The sequence below is a fragment of the Amblyomma americanum genome, chromosome 6, assembly GCF_052857255.1.
Source record: "Amblyomma americanum isolate KBUSLIRL-KWMA chromosome 6, ASM5285725v1, whole genome shotgun sequence".
Classification (NCBI taxonomy): Eukaryota; Metazoa; Arthropoda; class Arachnida; order Ixodida; family Ixodidae; genus Amblyomma; species Amblyomma americanum.
Genome location: NC_135502.1, coordinates 200,444,726 through 200,459,073, shown reverse-complemented (window position 1 = coordinate 200,459,073; position 14,348 = coordinate 200,444,726). Strand labels below are relative to the sequence as shown.

The window sequence follows — 14,348 nt, the reverse complement described above, 5'->3', positions numbered from 1 at the left end:
GAAAATGACGTGGCTAGTCAGTCCGGCTGCCCAGGCCGGGAGGAGTTCCGATTGGTACTGCGCAGGCTGTGGCGGCTACCTTGCGATGTAGCAGTGGTAGTCCGAAGTGCCGCTGCGGAGCGTGGCTTAGGCTTCGAGGTGGTCGACGAACTGCTCGAGGCTGAAATAGGTCCTACACTTGCACATAGTGGGTGAGTCGAAGGCGCACTCGTTGACAGTAGTATGCCAGACGTGGAGTTCCTTGAACGTGGGGTGCTCTGGGCTGAAGAAGCTACTGCATTTTGATTGGGTGGCTGAAGTGGAGTCTTGTTCGTCTTGGTTAGGTTACTAGTGCGGCTAGTATAGACGGGCGGTTGCTGCAACTTGTGGCAGCAGAAGTAGCAGTTGTGGCGGCAGGCAGGTGGTTGGGAAGATGCGTTACGGAAGCAGTGGTCGTTAATGTAGGCCATTCGTCGGTGCTGGACGGAGGAGCAGGAGGCATGGTTTTTCAAGGAAGGACCGCTAGAAGTGGGGCTTGAGAAAAGACTGGGCGGCTGGTTGCGTGGAAGAAGAGTTTCAGCACCTGAAATTTCGGTGCAGAGTTGAGGAGCATGTGTAGGTGCGCAGTCATTCCGGGAAGCTGAATATTTGTTGTAGAACGGCTTGAAACAGATCTCTGAGATGGCCAGCAAGTAGTGCAACGCCTTCGAAATTTGGGTGCAGGCCGTCAGCTGCTTCAAAACGGGCCGTCGGTAGCCATTCGAAGCCGTGCTGTAGGAAGGAGACGAGTTGAGAACGCCGACAGAAGTGTTGCAGAAGGTGTCTGGCTTCTTGGTTGCAGCGGTGCACGAACTCGCCATTTTTGTTCCCTCGAAGACGGTTTGGCATCCTCGGCAAGATGTGGCTAGCACATATTCGGGTGGTTTCTGGGCGCTCTCTTGAGATGTAACCAAGTAGGGCGTTATGCCTTTTGCACGCTGTTTCTACTGAGCTTGATGTAATATCGTCAGTGCCGACATGAAGGATCAACGTTGCTGTCGTCAGAGGCACGAAATCCAGGAGTGCCCGTACATCATCGATAACCGCACCGCACTGCGAAACAAAGGCTGGTGTGCCACTTAATTGTGGGTCAAAGTGGTGATGAAGGTGTTTCGTCTGGGAATCACCGACGAGGGTTGTCGATGCTTCACTCTTTAGAAATTTCCACAAGATTTCTTGAAAAGATCGGAGTACCGATCTTTTTCAAGAGAGCTAAGATCAGTCCTCCGATCAAAGGCTCGAGTAAAATAATCTTTCCTGAAACGAAGCGTATACATCGCTGTATGCTATATAGCATACAACATGCTATATATAGCATACTATATATAGCATGCTATATATAGCATACAGCGATGTATGCGCTTCGTTTCAGGAAGCATGTTTAAGCATACAGCATGCTATATATAGCATACTATATATAGCATGCTATGTATAGCATACAGCGATGTATACGCTTCGTTTCAGCAAAGATTTTTATCTTACTCGAGGCTTCGATCGGAGGACTGATATTAGCTCTCTTGAAAAAGATCGGTACCCCAATCGAAACGTCGAGTAAAATAAAAATGTGTGCTTTATCGAAGCGTATACTTCGCACTATATTATTTTAAGCAGTCAAGTACGTTATGTTTCCGCATATATACGCATATATATATATATATATATATATATATATATATATATATATATATATATATATATATATATATATATATATATATATATATATATATATATATATATATAAAGCAAACAAGAGAAGGGAAATTGGAAGCTCGTTTGACAAACTTATGAAGCGAGCCTTGGCTTCAGTATTCCCAAAAGCGACGGCCGCGTAGCAGACGATGACTGTAATTTTCCTTACTCCAAGCCACGAAGCAGTCGATAACGCCGGCCGCGGTCTAAGCTGAGCGCCAAGGTTCTCTAGCGAGGAAAGTTAGCACACGCGTTTCGAATTGGGCGCTGCATTCATTACGACACATGTCACCAGCGGAAGCTTCGCTTACGCCATACTTCCGGCGCTCCTCGTGCGCCCAGTTTCGGTCGCGTGCGAGAAAACCCGTCGGATTCCTTCGCGCTGCAGGGCTCTAAAAATTGAGTTTTCCTTCGTTTCAAGACAAGATTGATTGCAGATCATTGCAGCGGACATATGTGGGCTCCAAAGTTTGTTCTGCTCGTTTTTTGGGGGAAAGCCACGCATATATTCGCTGTAGCTTGCATTTCGTAAATTTCTTTTTTGTTATTGGCGAGTTTGTCAAGGAATGAAGACCTAAGTTTTTGAATTCACATGAAAGAATGTTCGCAATGTCCTGAGGATTGAAGTGATCTAAGTTGTTGCGTAGCACGCTCATGTCATCTGGCTTGTCAAAATCTTTCACAGGTGTCCGCAAGCGTAGATAATAAAGGTGCAGAAAGAAGAACGTGTGGTCAGACAGGCCTTTAACAATATCAAAATAGACGCGTGCACTTCATGGCTAGCTGGACTCATGTAGACTCGATTAGGTCAAGCATTTCGATATTACGAATGAAGTGACTGCGCGAGAAAACGCATGCTGGGCTCATTCACCCAGTCTACGAATAGAGGGTCCTTCTGAACGCGCAAGAACGACAAATTCATAATCATAATTATTCCTCGTCAAACCACAACGCGCGCTTATTTTTGGGTTACGGCGGTACTGGTCAACAAGTAGCTATAGAGGTTGGAAAATAAAAAAAAAACTGAAGGTGTTTTGTTTTGCTTCTTGATTTCGATTCGATAGCTGCAGCGTATAGCCTCTCCAGATGGCTAGTAGGTGCAGTTCTTTTGGTAACAAGATTAGCGCGACATAGGACGAACACGAGAGCGGCAGACAGGACGATGCACTACTTACAACTGATTATTTTATCGAAGGACGCACGAAACATAAGCACACCGCTGATTAGCTGTAGCATAGGTAAAGAGGCTTGTTCATAAAAGGTTGTGGCCAAGTACGACGCCAGGGTGGCCAAATCCTTCTCTTGTCGGTTCTAGTTACGGAGATCAGGCCGCACCCCAGGCCCGGTTGTGCAATTCCATCGACAGGCGGAGTTTTGTTTTCTAACCCGGCGGAGAATTGCGCGGCACCGGGATTCGAGCCCCGGTCCTTTAGCACGCGAGGCGGGTGCTCTACCTCTACGCCACCGCTGCACTCTTGTTAAGTATAATGAATTACGACATGTTAGAGAAAGCAAAATTACAGGGCGCTTAATTATCATTACGCCGTGACAGTGCGTTAGCATTAGGTCTTTTTCGTTTTGACTGATTCTCTTAAACTTTTCTATTTTCTTATATACTTTTCCATGTACTCCTTTGCACATTAGAGGTTCTTTGCGCAGCAAACTGCTGAGCAACTTTGCTTTGTTCTTTACTGGGCCATTCTTAGTAAGGGCCATTACAGTTTCATCATAATCGCCACCAGCCTGACTATATATGCCCACTGCAGGACAAGGACCTCCCGATATCTGTCAAATTAATTCTAAGCTGTGCCAGCAGCGGCCACCATATACTCGGAGACTCCTTAATCTTATCAGCCTACCTAACTTTACGCCACCGGTAAGATACAGTCGCATTCTTTTATCTTCGGGGATATTGGTAAAAGGCTATCCATGATCTGGGACAGAACCTGCCACATGCGCGCCGCCCCATTGTTATTCTTCTAGTTAGTTTCGTCATGATTCAGATCAGCGGTCACTACCTGCCCTAAGTAGACACGTATTCCCTTACCACTACCAGTGCCTCACTAGCAATTGTGAACTGCTGTTCCCTAGCGAGAGTGTTGAACATTACTTTGGCTATCCGCATGTTAATTTTTAGACCCACCGTTCTGCTCTGCATGTCTAACTCACTGATCATGCTTTGCAGTTCATCTCCTGAGTGACTTAGCAAGGCAAGGGTTAATGACATCCTAGTCAAACTCAAGAGGAAGAAATGGACTTGGGCAGGGCATATGATGTGAAGACAAGATAACCGCTGGTCCTTAAGGGTAACGGAGTGAATTCCAAGAGAAGGCAAGCGTAGCAGAGGCCGCCAGAAGCTTAGGTGGGCGGGTGAGATTAAAGGGGCTCTGAAACACCTTCCGAGGAGAGCACATCAACCTGCTCAATCACTGCATTTTGTTGTCACGAAATCCTGAGCCAAACAATTCACTTCTAGACGCAGCGAGGAACCCACAATCACGCGCGAAAGTTGGCGAGCCGTTCCCGGCGACTTTTTCATGCTCGCCTCCGACTTCATCGCTTGCGCCTGCGTAGACAAGTTGAGAGGCGGCTATTGGTTAGATTCTCTGAGAGGTCAGGCAGCTATCACGGCCGCGGCCAATAAGCATTCAGGGAAGGAAGCTCCGCTCCCGGAGGTGGGGCTCGCAAAGGGGCGCCGACCTTCCAGCGTGCAAAAAGTGATGAGAGGAGAGGGATGGGCGCGAAGACGTTGAAATTCAAATTTTGACTGCAGATAACTCAGCTTCTACAAAGAACATTAAAAAATTTTTGCTGGACAATATTCGTGAAGCGGCATGTTTTAACATCCCAGACATACCGCAACTTTTTTAAAACCCCATTCAGAGCCCCTTAAAGAAGTATACGGTGGTACGGTGGCCGCAACTGGCAAAGGATAGAGTTGATTGGAGAGACATGGAAGAGGCTTTTGCCATGCAGCGGGCGTAGTCAGGCTAATGATGAGGTCAGAAGTTTGTCCTGGTTGCCAAAACGATAAATGGAAACACGTTTAGCATGGGGTGGGTTAAAAGTGATAAAGGCAAAGGATGACGCACTAAAAGGAAAGGCGAAATGGCACGTGGTGTAAAGGGCCACACAGTAACATCGCTGAATGGGATCTAAAAGTACGATAACGGAAACAAATTGCATTAATAAGGTAAAAACCAGAAAAAAAATCATGAAACAACATAAACCCTTCAGCAATGGCTTCGTGCGCTGAACACTTGAGGTCACCCCACAAAAGACACCAGCACACTTGTTCTTTACCCAGAGAAAGCTTTCTAAAAAGTCCTTTTTACTCAAGAAGACCGATGCATCCCTAGAGTCCACTGCCTCTTTTCCTCTTCTAAGCAAAACAACAGCCTCATCAATAATCAACCGACGCAGTTCACAGCCCTTACAATGTACCGGCAGAAAGAGAGTGCCATTCACATGTGATGGCCGCTTATGCTTGAAAATTGAGGGAATGAAAAAACTGAACGGCCCTCGAGCGCGGGCGACGCTGAGAATAAATTTCTTTTGGAGGAGGGGCAAAACACGACGCTGAGGACGTGCTCTGTGCGCGTATGTGCACTTGCCACGCATAGGCGAGGAAGCAGGTGAGACACCGCGAATAAATCACGCACGCGAGAGCGGGAGGTGACCGGCTGCTGGCCCATCCATAATGGCGTTGGGTGCAGAGCGTGTCGTCGTTTGTGAGGGAGCGCAGATTGGCCGCGGCTGCGTGAGCGGACACGACGAAGGAATTCTCGGGGGGTGCGCTTTTGGCTACGCAACGCTGCAGAGATCCAAGAATGGCAGCCGTCCTTCGCTCTCGAATTGGGCCATACCGGGCTTTTCGTCTGAACCTTTTAGTGATATTCAGGTGCACTCTCAGCGGAGTTGTGCATCACCGTACAGCTAAGGTGTGTCAACTGGCGGGCTTATTAACTCATTTGTAATAGTTACCCTTTCAAGCCTTACAGGTGAGTAATGCGAGTTTCGTCGCCGCTGCAGCGTAATGAAATATTTCACCGCTCCAGGGCGAAACCCAGCCAGGTGCTGGGAACGGACACCCTGGGCCATGACGCCGCTCCGCTGCGCGGTTTCGCCCAAGATTCTTTACCCTGCAGCGGCAATGAAACATCCATTTTTAAAAATCTAGAAACTGACACGGATATTACGTGGCGAGCTACAAATCTCTAAATGCATGAGGAGCCTCAATGTGGTGGTTAAAAAAGTTATCTATTGAAAGCCTCCTGCTGGCACGTCTTAGCTGTGTTTCGAGACACAACACTGCTGTCGATACAACAACAAAACGCTCTCCTATTAAATAAAGAATATTATAAAAATTATTATATTAATATTATATTACAAAAAGAATATTACAAGAAACATCCTCCATAATTACGCAGCGTTATTCATGGATGTGTGTTCCCATAATATTAATTCCCATAATTACCTTTTCACTGCGGCGTCCCTGATAGCCCATGTGTCGCTTAGGCACCCTATCATATCATAATAATTATCGCGCTGCTGAATGATTTGTCAGATATATAGATAGACAGATAAATTTAATGAAAGCAATGCAAAGAGGTCGGTCATAAAGATAGTTTCTCAGATAGATAAATTTAATGAAACGCAGACAAAGAGGTCGGCCATAAAGATTGATATCTGACATGCTACTCTGCACTGGGGAAGGGGAAGGGAATAAAGAGGGTCCTGATGGGTGACGATGTGGTGAGAAGAGAGATGAGAGTATGTACACGCACATCTGATGGCGTCGCAACCGCAAACCAAGGCCCGTGTCACTAAAAAAAAACTGCTGGTGGTTTAGCTCTGGTTAACCCTGCTCGAAAGCGACAAGCTGCATCTCCCTCCATGGCTACGTTTGTGGTCGAGCGACTGGCAGTTTCCACAGATAGCCATACTGACACACACACAGTAGTAGGTATATTTGCTTTCTTCAAAACGACATTAAAGGCGCTCACGCAATACGGTATATATTTAATATTGCTTCGGCAATATTTACAACTGTATTATTGCTCGTTGTATGCCGAGATATGGAACCAAATCTGGTTCCAAACGACGCGAAAACCCTGCAGATTTATTTCAGAAAGCCAAACTGAAAAAGAAAATGCTTTTTTTTTTTTTGGGGGGGGGGGGGAAGGAAATGGCGCAATGTGAGACAGGCGTCATTTCCTTTTCTTAAAACCAACTTTCATTTTCCTGCCGCGGTGGCTCAGTGGTTAGAGCGCTCGACTACTGATCCGGAGTTCCCGGGTTCGAACCCGACCGCGGCGGCTGCGTTTTTATGGAGGAAAAACGCTAAGGCGCCCGTGTGTTGTGCGATGTCAGTGCACGTTAAAGATCCAAAGGTGGACGAAATTATTCCGGAGCCCACCACTACGGCGCCCCTTTCTTCCTTTCTTCTTTCACTCCCTCCTTTATCCCTTCCCTTACGGCGCGGTTCAGGTGTCCAACGATATATATATGAGACAGATACTGCGCCATTTCCTTTCCTCCCCAAAAAACAATTATTACGACGCGGTTCAGGTGTCCAACGATATATGAGACTGATACTGAGCCATTTCCTTTCCCCAAAAACCAATTATTTATTTATTTATTTATTTATTTATTTATTTATTTATTTATTTATTTATTTATTTATTTATTTATGGTTCTCAGTGTTGCGTAAGGGTGAGGACCCCGTTCAGTCACAGAGCGACTGCAGAATCACAACGCGCGGCAAGACCCTTCTTTTTTCTCACATCTGCAGACGGGGCACTATGCCGGTTTCGATACGGCATTCTGAATTAAGCGAGCAGCTCACAACGCGTTTTACAGCCAGGAGGATAGAACCGCCGGAACAGTGGAGAACACAGGAGGACTGCATATAACGCCCACAGCGATGATATCACAGATGCGCACTCAAGACATTATTGGCACCAAAAATATTACCAGAAAGCTATTTTTTAATTGTCCATCCGACTAACTGAAGCGTAGCTAATTGAGTCTTTTTTCCCCTTGGTATGGTGCGCCTCCAAAATTTCCCGCTGGCTCACAAAGAGTAGAGTGCCGGTTCCCGCCTTGGCAAGTGTGCCCCTCATTTGAAGGAATACATATTTCATGCCATTAATACATTGCCATCTTGAGTTATTCATCGTGTTTGCGTCCGTTCCCCTGCTTTCCTATTTGTGTCTTTGTTGACGAGATGTTGCAGGCTGAGTACGCAAGCAGCAATAACCTGCAGGCAAGTTTTCAGTAACATAAAGAAATCATGAAAGCACACTCACGCATTTGCTAACACCTCAAAGAAGGAATGTGCACCGATTACTTTTATGATCTGACTGCATAAACACACAGACTGCAAGCATTCGGCAAGCCCGAAATAATGGTTCCAGCATATCCACGGACGTGCAGGTAAGCTATTCCAATTCACGACTGCCGTGAAGAAATATCAAGTCCGCTGCTATTTTTTTTTTTTTTACCGTGCACGCCCAGGTAGGCCAAAACCCGAACAAAGACACACTGTCTGTACGCACGGCCAGCATTGTGCTCTGGGAAGCGCTTCGCCAAGGCGGCGAGGGGGTTTATGCCCGTCGCTGGCTCGCACCAGTGCCTTATCGATGCGCGGCGCGAACGATATACCGCGAAGCTCTACGCCCGCGGCGATAAGCGATGCATGAAGGCCGCCGCCCCGGAAACAACCCCCCACCAAACGGCCCAAAAGCATCCTCAGAAGAGGGGACTGCCGTCACTTCACCAGTTAGTTTCACGTGGGATGCCGTGAATGCCACAGCGACAAGCAGCTCCTTTTACCCCCGACCGCGCGCAGACGCACGCTGTCCAAAATGGTACCGCATATTCCACAGCAACAGATGGACGCCGCGAAAGAGGGCTCCTGACTATTATGTCAATGTTTTTGTTTCATTTGATCAAGTGAGAGAATTCGGTAACGAAAGACTGTACACTCAGCTTCCTTTCAACAATACCTATGGCATTGACTCGTTTTGAGTTCCTCAAAGTGTGTTTACGTCATCATGGTCGGTTCATGTCGTGTTCAAAATTACTAAAAGAAAGTTGAATATCTCAATATTGCTGAAAGAAAGCGAAATGTTCAGCTTCCTTTCAGAAATACAGGAACCAACCATGATTACGTAAATATAACATGTTGACGAAACTCGGACCGACTTCATCGGAAAGTTCAGGACTACGAACGACTGCATGAAAGCCAGTGCTGCTACAAAATAAGCCCCTAAATAAGCTCAAGAAAACAGGGGCCACACGAGTACATTTAGTAGCTTTTTACAAGACCATTTAAAACACTTGTGGAGCACTGGCGTCGCACAGCACACGGGCGTTTCACGGTACTGCAAGGAGAGGTCGCCGCGGTGAGAGCGTATTACGGAATGTGCAGACGACACGCGGCCCATGCGTTCGTGTGTTTATAGCGGCGGCACACTTTCATTAGCAGCTGGAGAGACGAGGTTAAAACGTGCAACCGCAACTTGACTGGTACAGGTCCATTACCCAGGGCTCCCCTGTAAGGCACAGGCGAGAATCCGCTTTGTTCACAGCATGAAGCAGCCGTATACAGTATAGATGCGCAAAAGCCGCTCAGACCAGCATCCACGCGGCATGACGGCAGATCGAACCCCAAGGCCTGCAGCGCTCACCGTCAAAAACGCAGAATGTCAAACGACTTCTGCGCGGTTGGTACGGATCCTCGGAAGACTCCTTCCAAATTCATTCAGCGGAAGCGCGTCCGAATGCTTTCTTCAGTTTCACAGGGAGAGCTCTATCTGTGACGTTCCTCGACCAAATCACCCCGCATGTCCGCCGCAAACCACGTGACTTACCCCTGCCAGATTTCCGACTTGCAATCTTCCGACCAATATATCCGCTGCGCCACAAACGAACGCCACACTTTTACAGCGAGAAATGCTATACTGTTACCGTCATTTGAAAAAGTAAGCAGAAAATTCCAATTGTTTCTGAGCCGTATACAGCACCCCTTAAAGATCAAAAGGTCCCCCAAGGCGAGGACAAAGTTTATCTTGCACAGATTAGAGGTGTCATGAGTGCTGCACCATACACTCGAGTGCCTGGTCACTTCTGACAAAGATTCGATAGCGACACCACTCTTGGTTCACGGCACAGCTCAAGGCACGAGCGACTTTGCCCTGTCGAAGCCACGTAGGCAGCTCGTTCCATGAAGGAAGACTAAACTTTGCAATTTTTTCTTCCACGTCAGAGGAGAAACGATAGCGCAGCAATAAATGCTGAGTAGAAGGGGCAAGATGCTCGCGACGAATCCCGCTACGCGCAGTGGTGCTTGCGACACACGCGTACTTAGCCAGGCGTAACGTTGCGGCAACAAAATGTATCGATGTCAGCTCGACAGGCAGCGCAAATTGCTGATCAGAGACCGTGTTGCAAACTAGTTTTCAGGAGTGTTGAGGAACTCCTTGATGGTGCGCATGGTGTCAGTCACAATACATCAGAAAACTGGGAGCATTTGTTAATTAAACGAGATAGCGCAGACGAAAGAAGAAACAACACACAGACTCAGCTTAATAAGAGTAAATAAAATATCGGCAAATGATCGCGAAGGCAGGACAGCCAGTTATTTCCACTGGAGATGAGATCAACGTCGCCGGGAAGGACGCTTACCTGCGTCATGAGCCTGTCGGCGCCGGTGCCTTCTTCGTCCTTGAATATGATATCCGCATTGTAGTTGGGCACAAGGTCTCGGAACCTCCTGTGGCTGCGGTCCACGCGACCCTCGGGCAGTCCGCTGGCTGCCAGCATGTTCTCGGGCACATTGGGCACGTGCTGCTTGAACACCAGCGGCGTCAGCTTGCGCGGGCTTCGCCGTCGGCCTCCGCCGGGTCCCGGCGAACAGCCGCGCGCCGCCGACGCGCAGAGCAGCACCACGAGCGCGCAGCAGCAGCAGAGCCGGGCCGGACCCGGGCCCCGCATCATCAGGTCACCGAGACCCGGTCACGGACCCACCGACGACGGAGCATGGTCACGTCTCGTTGCCCAGCTGCGGAAGCGTGGCTCTCGGCGAACGCCCTCTCCGCCCCGCGTGCTCCGATTGGCTCACTCCGACCCCGCCTCTCTTGTCACGTGACGTAGGTGCTCGCTTCCGGTACAGCACACGAGCACCGCCCTCTCCTCTCCATCGTGACCCCGCAAGCGCGCGACTTTTGCTTCAAGTACCCGTCGGTGAAGCCACGCATCTCGGAGGCTCGCAAGAAGAGAAGGGGAGAGCCGCTCGGATCCCGCTGGGCTACATAACAGCCCGGGACCGTTTTCGCCACGCGCTGCGGCCCGGCCTGGAGAGAGGGTGCGCGGAAAATGCGCCACGTCGAGGTGGTGCTCGCGGCACGTTGCTCCTTGTCGGCGAAGTCCGGCTCTGTGCTTGCGGTGCTTGGCTCCGATCTCCGATTGCCCCGTGTCCACACCCGATTGCCCCGTGTCCACACTTGCGCGACAGTCTCGCGTACGGCTGGAGCGTTCCTCCCGACGCGGTTGCTTTGCGGCATCAGCAGATTGCCAAGTGTGCAAGCGTTTCTCGGCAGTCTCCCATGTTAACCTTCTTTCGCCTCTGTACGCTGCCTTCGATAAAACTTTCCTTTTGCGAATCAGCTTTAGGTGCCTCCGTGTTTCTTCTCAAATCTCTTTTTCGCTGCTACAACCACCCGCCGCGGTGGCTCAGTGGTTATAGCGCTCGACTACTGATCCGGAGTTCCCGGGTTCGAACCCGACCGCGGCGGCTGCGTTTTTATGGAGGCAAAACGCTAAGGCGCCCGTGTGCTGTGCGATGTCAGTGCACGTTAAAGATCCCCAGGTGGTCGAAATTATTCCGGAGCCCTCCACTACGGCACCTATTTCTCTCTTTCTTCTTTCACTCCCTCCTTTATCCCTTCCCTTACGGCGCGGTTCAGGTGTCCAACGATATACGAGACAGATACTGCACCATTTCCTTTCCCCAAAAAACAATTATTTATTGCTACAACCACTATTGATCACTGCTTTGCCGTTGACAGCTTCACTGGAAGTCTCGGCAAAATACTTTCAGCATCTCAACACTCTGATGTACCGGCCGGGGGGGGGGGGGGGGGGGGGGGATTCACATAATTAAAACCAAAATAAATCTCCGCGCTTTCGCTAGGTATATCCTGGCCTAACAGAGCTAGGCCATCAGCAATTTTTCTGAACTGCCTTGTACCTTGTCTCCCGTCCCTAATAAACGATTTCCGTGAAGTAGTTTGAAGTTGACTGGCACAGCCGGGAATGCTTCGCCGGGCAAGCATGCGAATACACAAGTGCTGCCTTGTACGATCACCGGCCATCATGCCATCACAGCTTTTCATCGACCGTGGCGATCATCTGACAAGCCTTAACAGGCTCCTTCAAAGGTTAACTAGCACTTGAAGCGGCACTTGGAGTTCCTCTGCTGTTCAGCGCTTGTAAATCAAAGCGCGTCAAAAACAAAACCACGGGGCACGCAAAGCTCATAGACGCGAAGCGCCATAACAAATCGAAACTCTCCTGGCCGCCTGTGGCGCCGCCAAGCATCGGTTTTCTTTGCTTCCAACATTCAGGTTGTCTTTTGCCTGCCTTCCTTGTGTGATAAAAGTGCACTATTGGTTTTAAAACAAAACTTACTTCATTATTGATCTGCGCAACCTACCTTTGTCAGCCTCAGAGATTCGCGAAACCATGTAGGATGGAAAATTCCTCCAAGGTGGTGTCCCTTGTTCTATGGCGTCACCACGCTTGTACTTGCGAGATTGGCCTGTGGTGGCGATACCTGTATTTTGGTTCTTGCTATTTTCTACCTTACAAGAGCTTTGTTTTCAGTAAGAGCGGCGTTTTTGTGATCAGGAGCTGGTATTCTATCGATACAAGCCAACTTCAATTTCTCCTCAGTGTCCCTTTAAGCGCCAGCCGCTGATGGTTCGGGAGCCGAAGGTCTGTCTTACAACTTCCCCCGGGCGAAAAGGCGCCATCCTGGCGGTCTAGGGTGATCTTACGACGGAGGGGTCGCAGTATAGTTTGAGGAGGTCCGTGTGGACAATTTCACGGCCTCGGCGACGATGATCAGTGGACGCAGTAAGGGGTTCGATAAGGTAATTGACGGCGTAGGTCTGCTTAAGAATGCGGTAGTGGCCCTGGTACTTGCTGAGAAGTTTGGAGCAAAGGCCGGGAGTTGAGAAAGGCACCCATAGCCAGAGTCCTGAAGGTAAGTGGGAGGAAGTGCAGAGGTATCATGGGTGCTTTTCTGCTGCTGCTGGGCGTGAGAAGCGAAAGACCGAGCAAGCCGGCGGCATTATTCGGCTTAAGTGGCGGCTTGGGAAAGAGTCGTAAATTCAGAAACATCAAGGCGGTATCTGAGAATGGTGTCCATTGTGCAAGAAGGGTCACGACCGTAGAGGAGAAAGTATGGAGAGAGTCCGGTGTTGGCTTGAGCGGCGGAGTTATAAGTATAGGTCACGAAAGAAAGAACGTGGTCCCAGTGGCAGTTATCGGAATCTGCATACATGGACAGCATGTTGTCGAGGGTGCGGTTAAAATGCTCAACCATGCCATTTGTCTGCGGATGGTAGGAGGAGGTGGTGCGGTGAACGACGTTGCATTCCTGAAGGACAGTTTCAACAACATCAGAGAGGAAGGCGGGACCTCGATCTCTCAGAATCTCTTTGGAAGCACCATGGCGAAGAATGATATGATGGAGGATGAGGGAAGCAGTGTCGTTGGCTGTAGCAGATGGTAAAGGCGACGGTTCGGCGTTGCTTGTAATATGATCGATGGCAACGATGACCCAGCCGTTGCCGGTTGATGTGCTGGGAAGAGGGCCGTACAAGTCAATGCCAACATGCTCGAAAAGCTGAGAAGGGTAGGGCAGCGGCTGCATACGAGCGGCGGGTCGGCGAGGTGGCGTTTTCGGTGCTGGCACTCGGGGCAAGAATGTAGTACGTCTGGCGAACTTAACGGTACGTCCGACGCCAATTGTAACGATATAGTGCCTAGAAATATACTGGCTAGTGTGCGCAGCGCGCGCGTTTCTACCGGGAGGGCGAGGCCCCCGCCGCGATGACTGCGCGGAGAGGCCGCAAGGGGCGCTGCCGGTCGAGTGGGTGCGCCTGTCGTCGGCTGTCGCGCCGATGCCGCAGCCTCGCGCGATTGCTTAGGGCGTGTGAAACCAATGTTTGACAGGCATCATCTCTTGGATTGTGAAGCTGGAAGACGCTAAACGTGAGCAAAAACGTCCTGAGATGTTAAAGGCTAAGAGGCAATGCAAAGAGAGGACGTGTTTTGTTCCGTTCTGTCGAAGCGGTTGTCGGTCTAACGAAGAAAAGGTGTCTGTTCACTGCACCGGCGGACCCAGCACGGCTTGCTGAATGGGAAAATAAGATCAAGAGGGCAGACAGAAGGCTGACACCGAAGGCTGTCGTGTGCTAAAAACATTTTGAGAAGAATGTATCGAAAGATCTTTTAAGATTACGGTGAACAGCGTCATGAACGAACCCGCCCGAGAGAAACCACGCCTGAAGCCCAATGTTGTCCCTACAGTATTTGAAAATTACCCAGCTCATCTTGTGCCTAAA

At 49.4% G+C, this 14,348-nt stretch overlaps 1 protein-coding gene and 1 non-coding gene across 2 annotated transcripts in view; one reads left to right on the top strand and one right to left on the bottom strand.

Annotated features, from left to right (window-relative positions):
- hh (hedgehog signaling protein) overlaps positions 1 to 10,763 on the bottom strand; it is a 190,918-nt gene extending 180,155 nt beyond the window's left edge. Inside the window, exon 1 of the mRNA XM_077628331.1 lies at positions 10,402 to 10,763. Coding sequence (XP_077484457.1) covers positions 10,402 to 10,713 — 312 coding nt within the window. The 5' untranslated portion in view covers positions 10,714 to 10,763. The remainder of the gene's footprint in view (positions 1 to 10,401) is intronic.
- On the top strand, positions 6,957 to 7,028 carry TRNAS-ACU (transfer RNA serine (anticodon ACU)). Its single transcript has one exon. It is a non-coding gene; the product is annotated as a tRNA-Ser (tRNA).
- Positions 10,764 to 14,348: the final 3,585 nt, after the last annotated feature.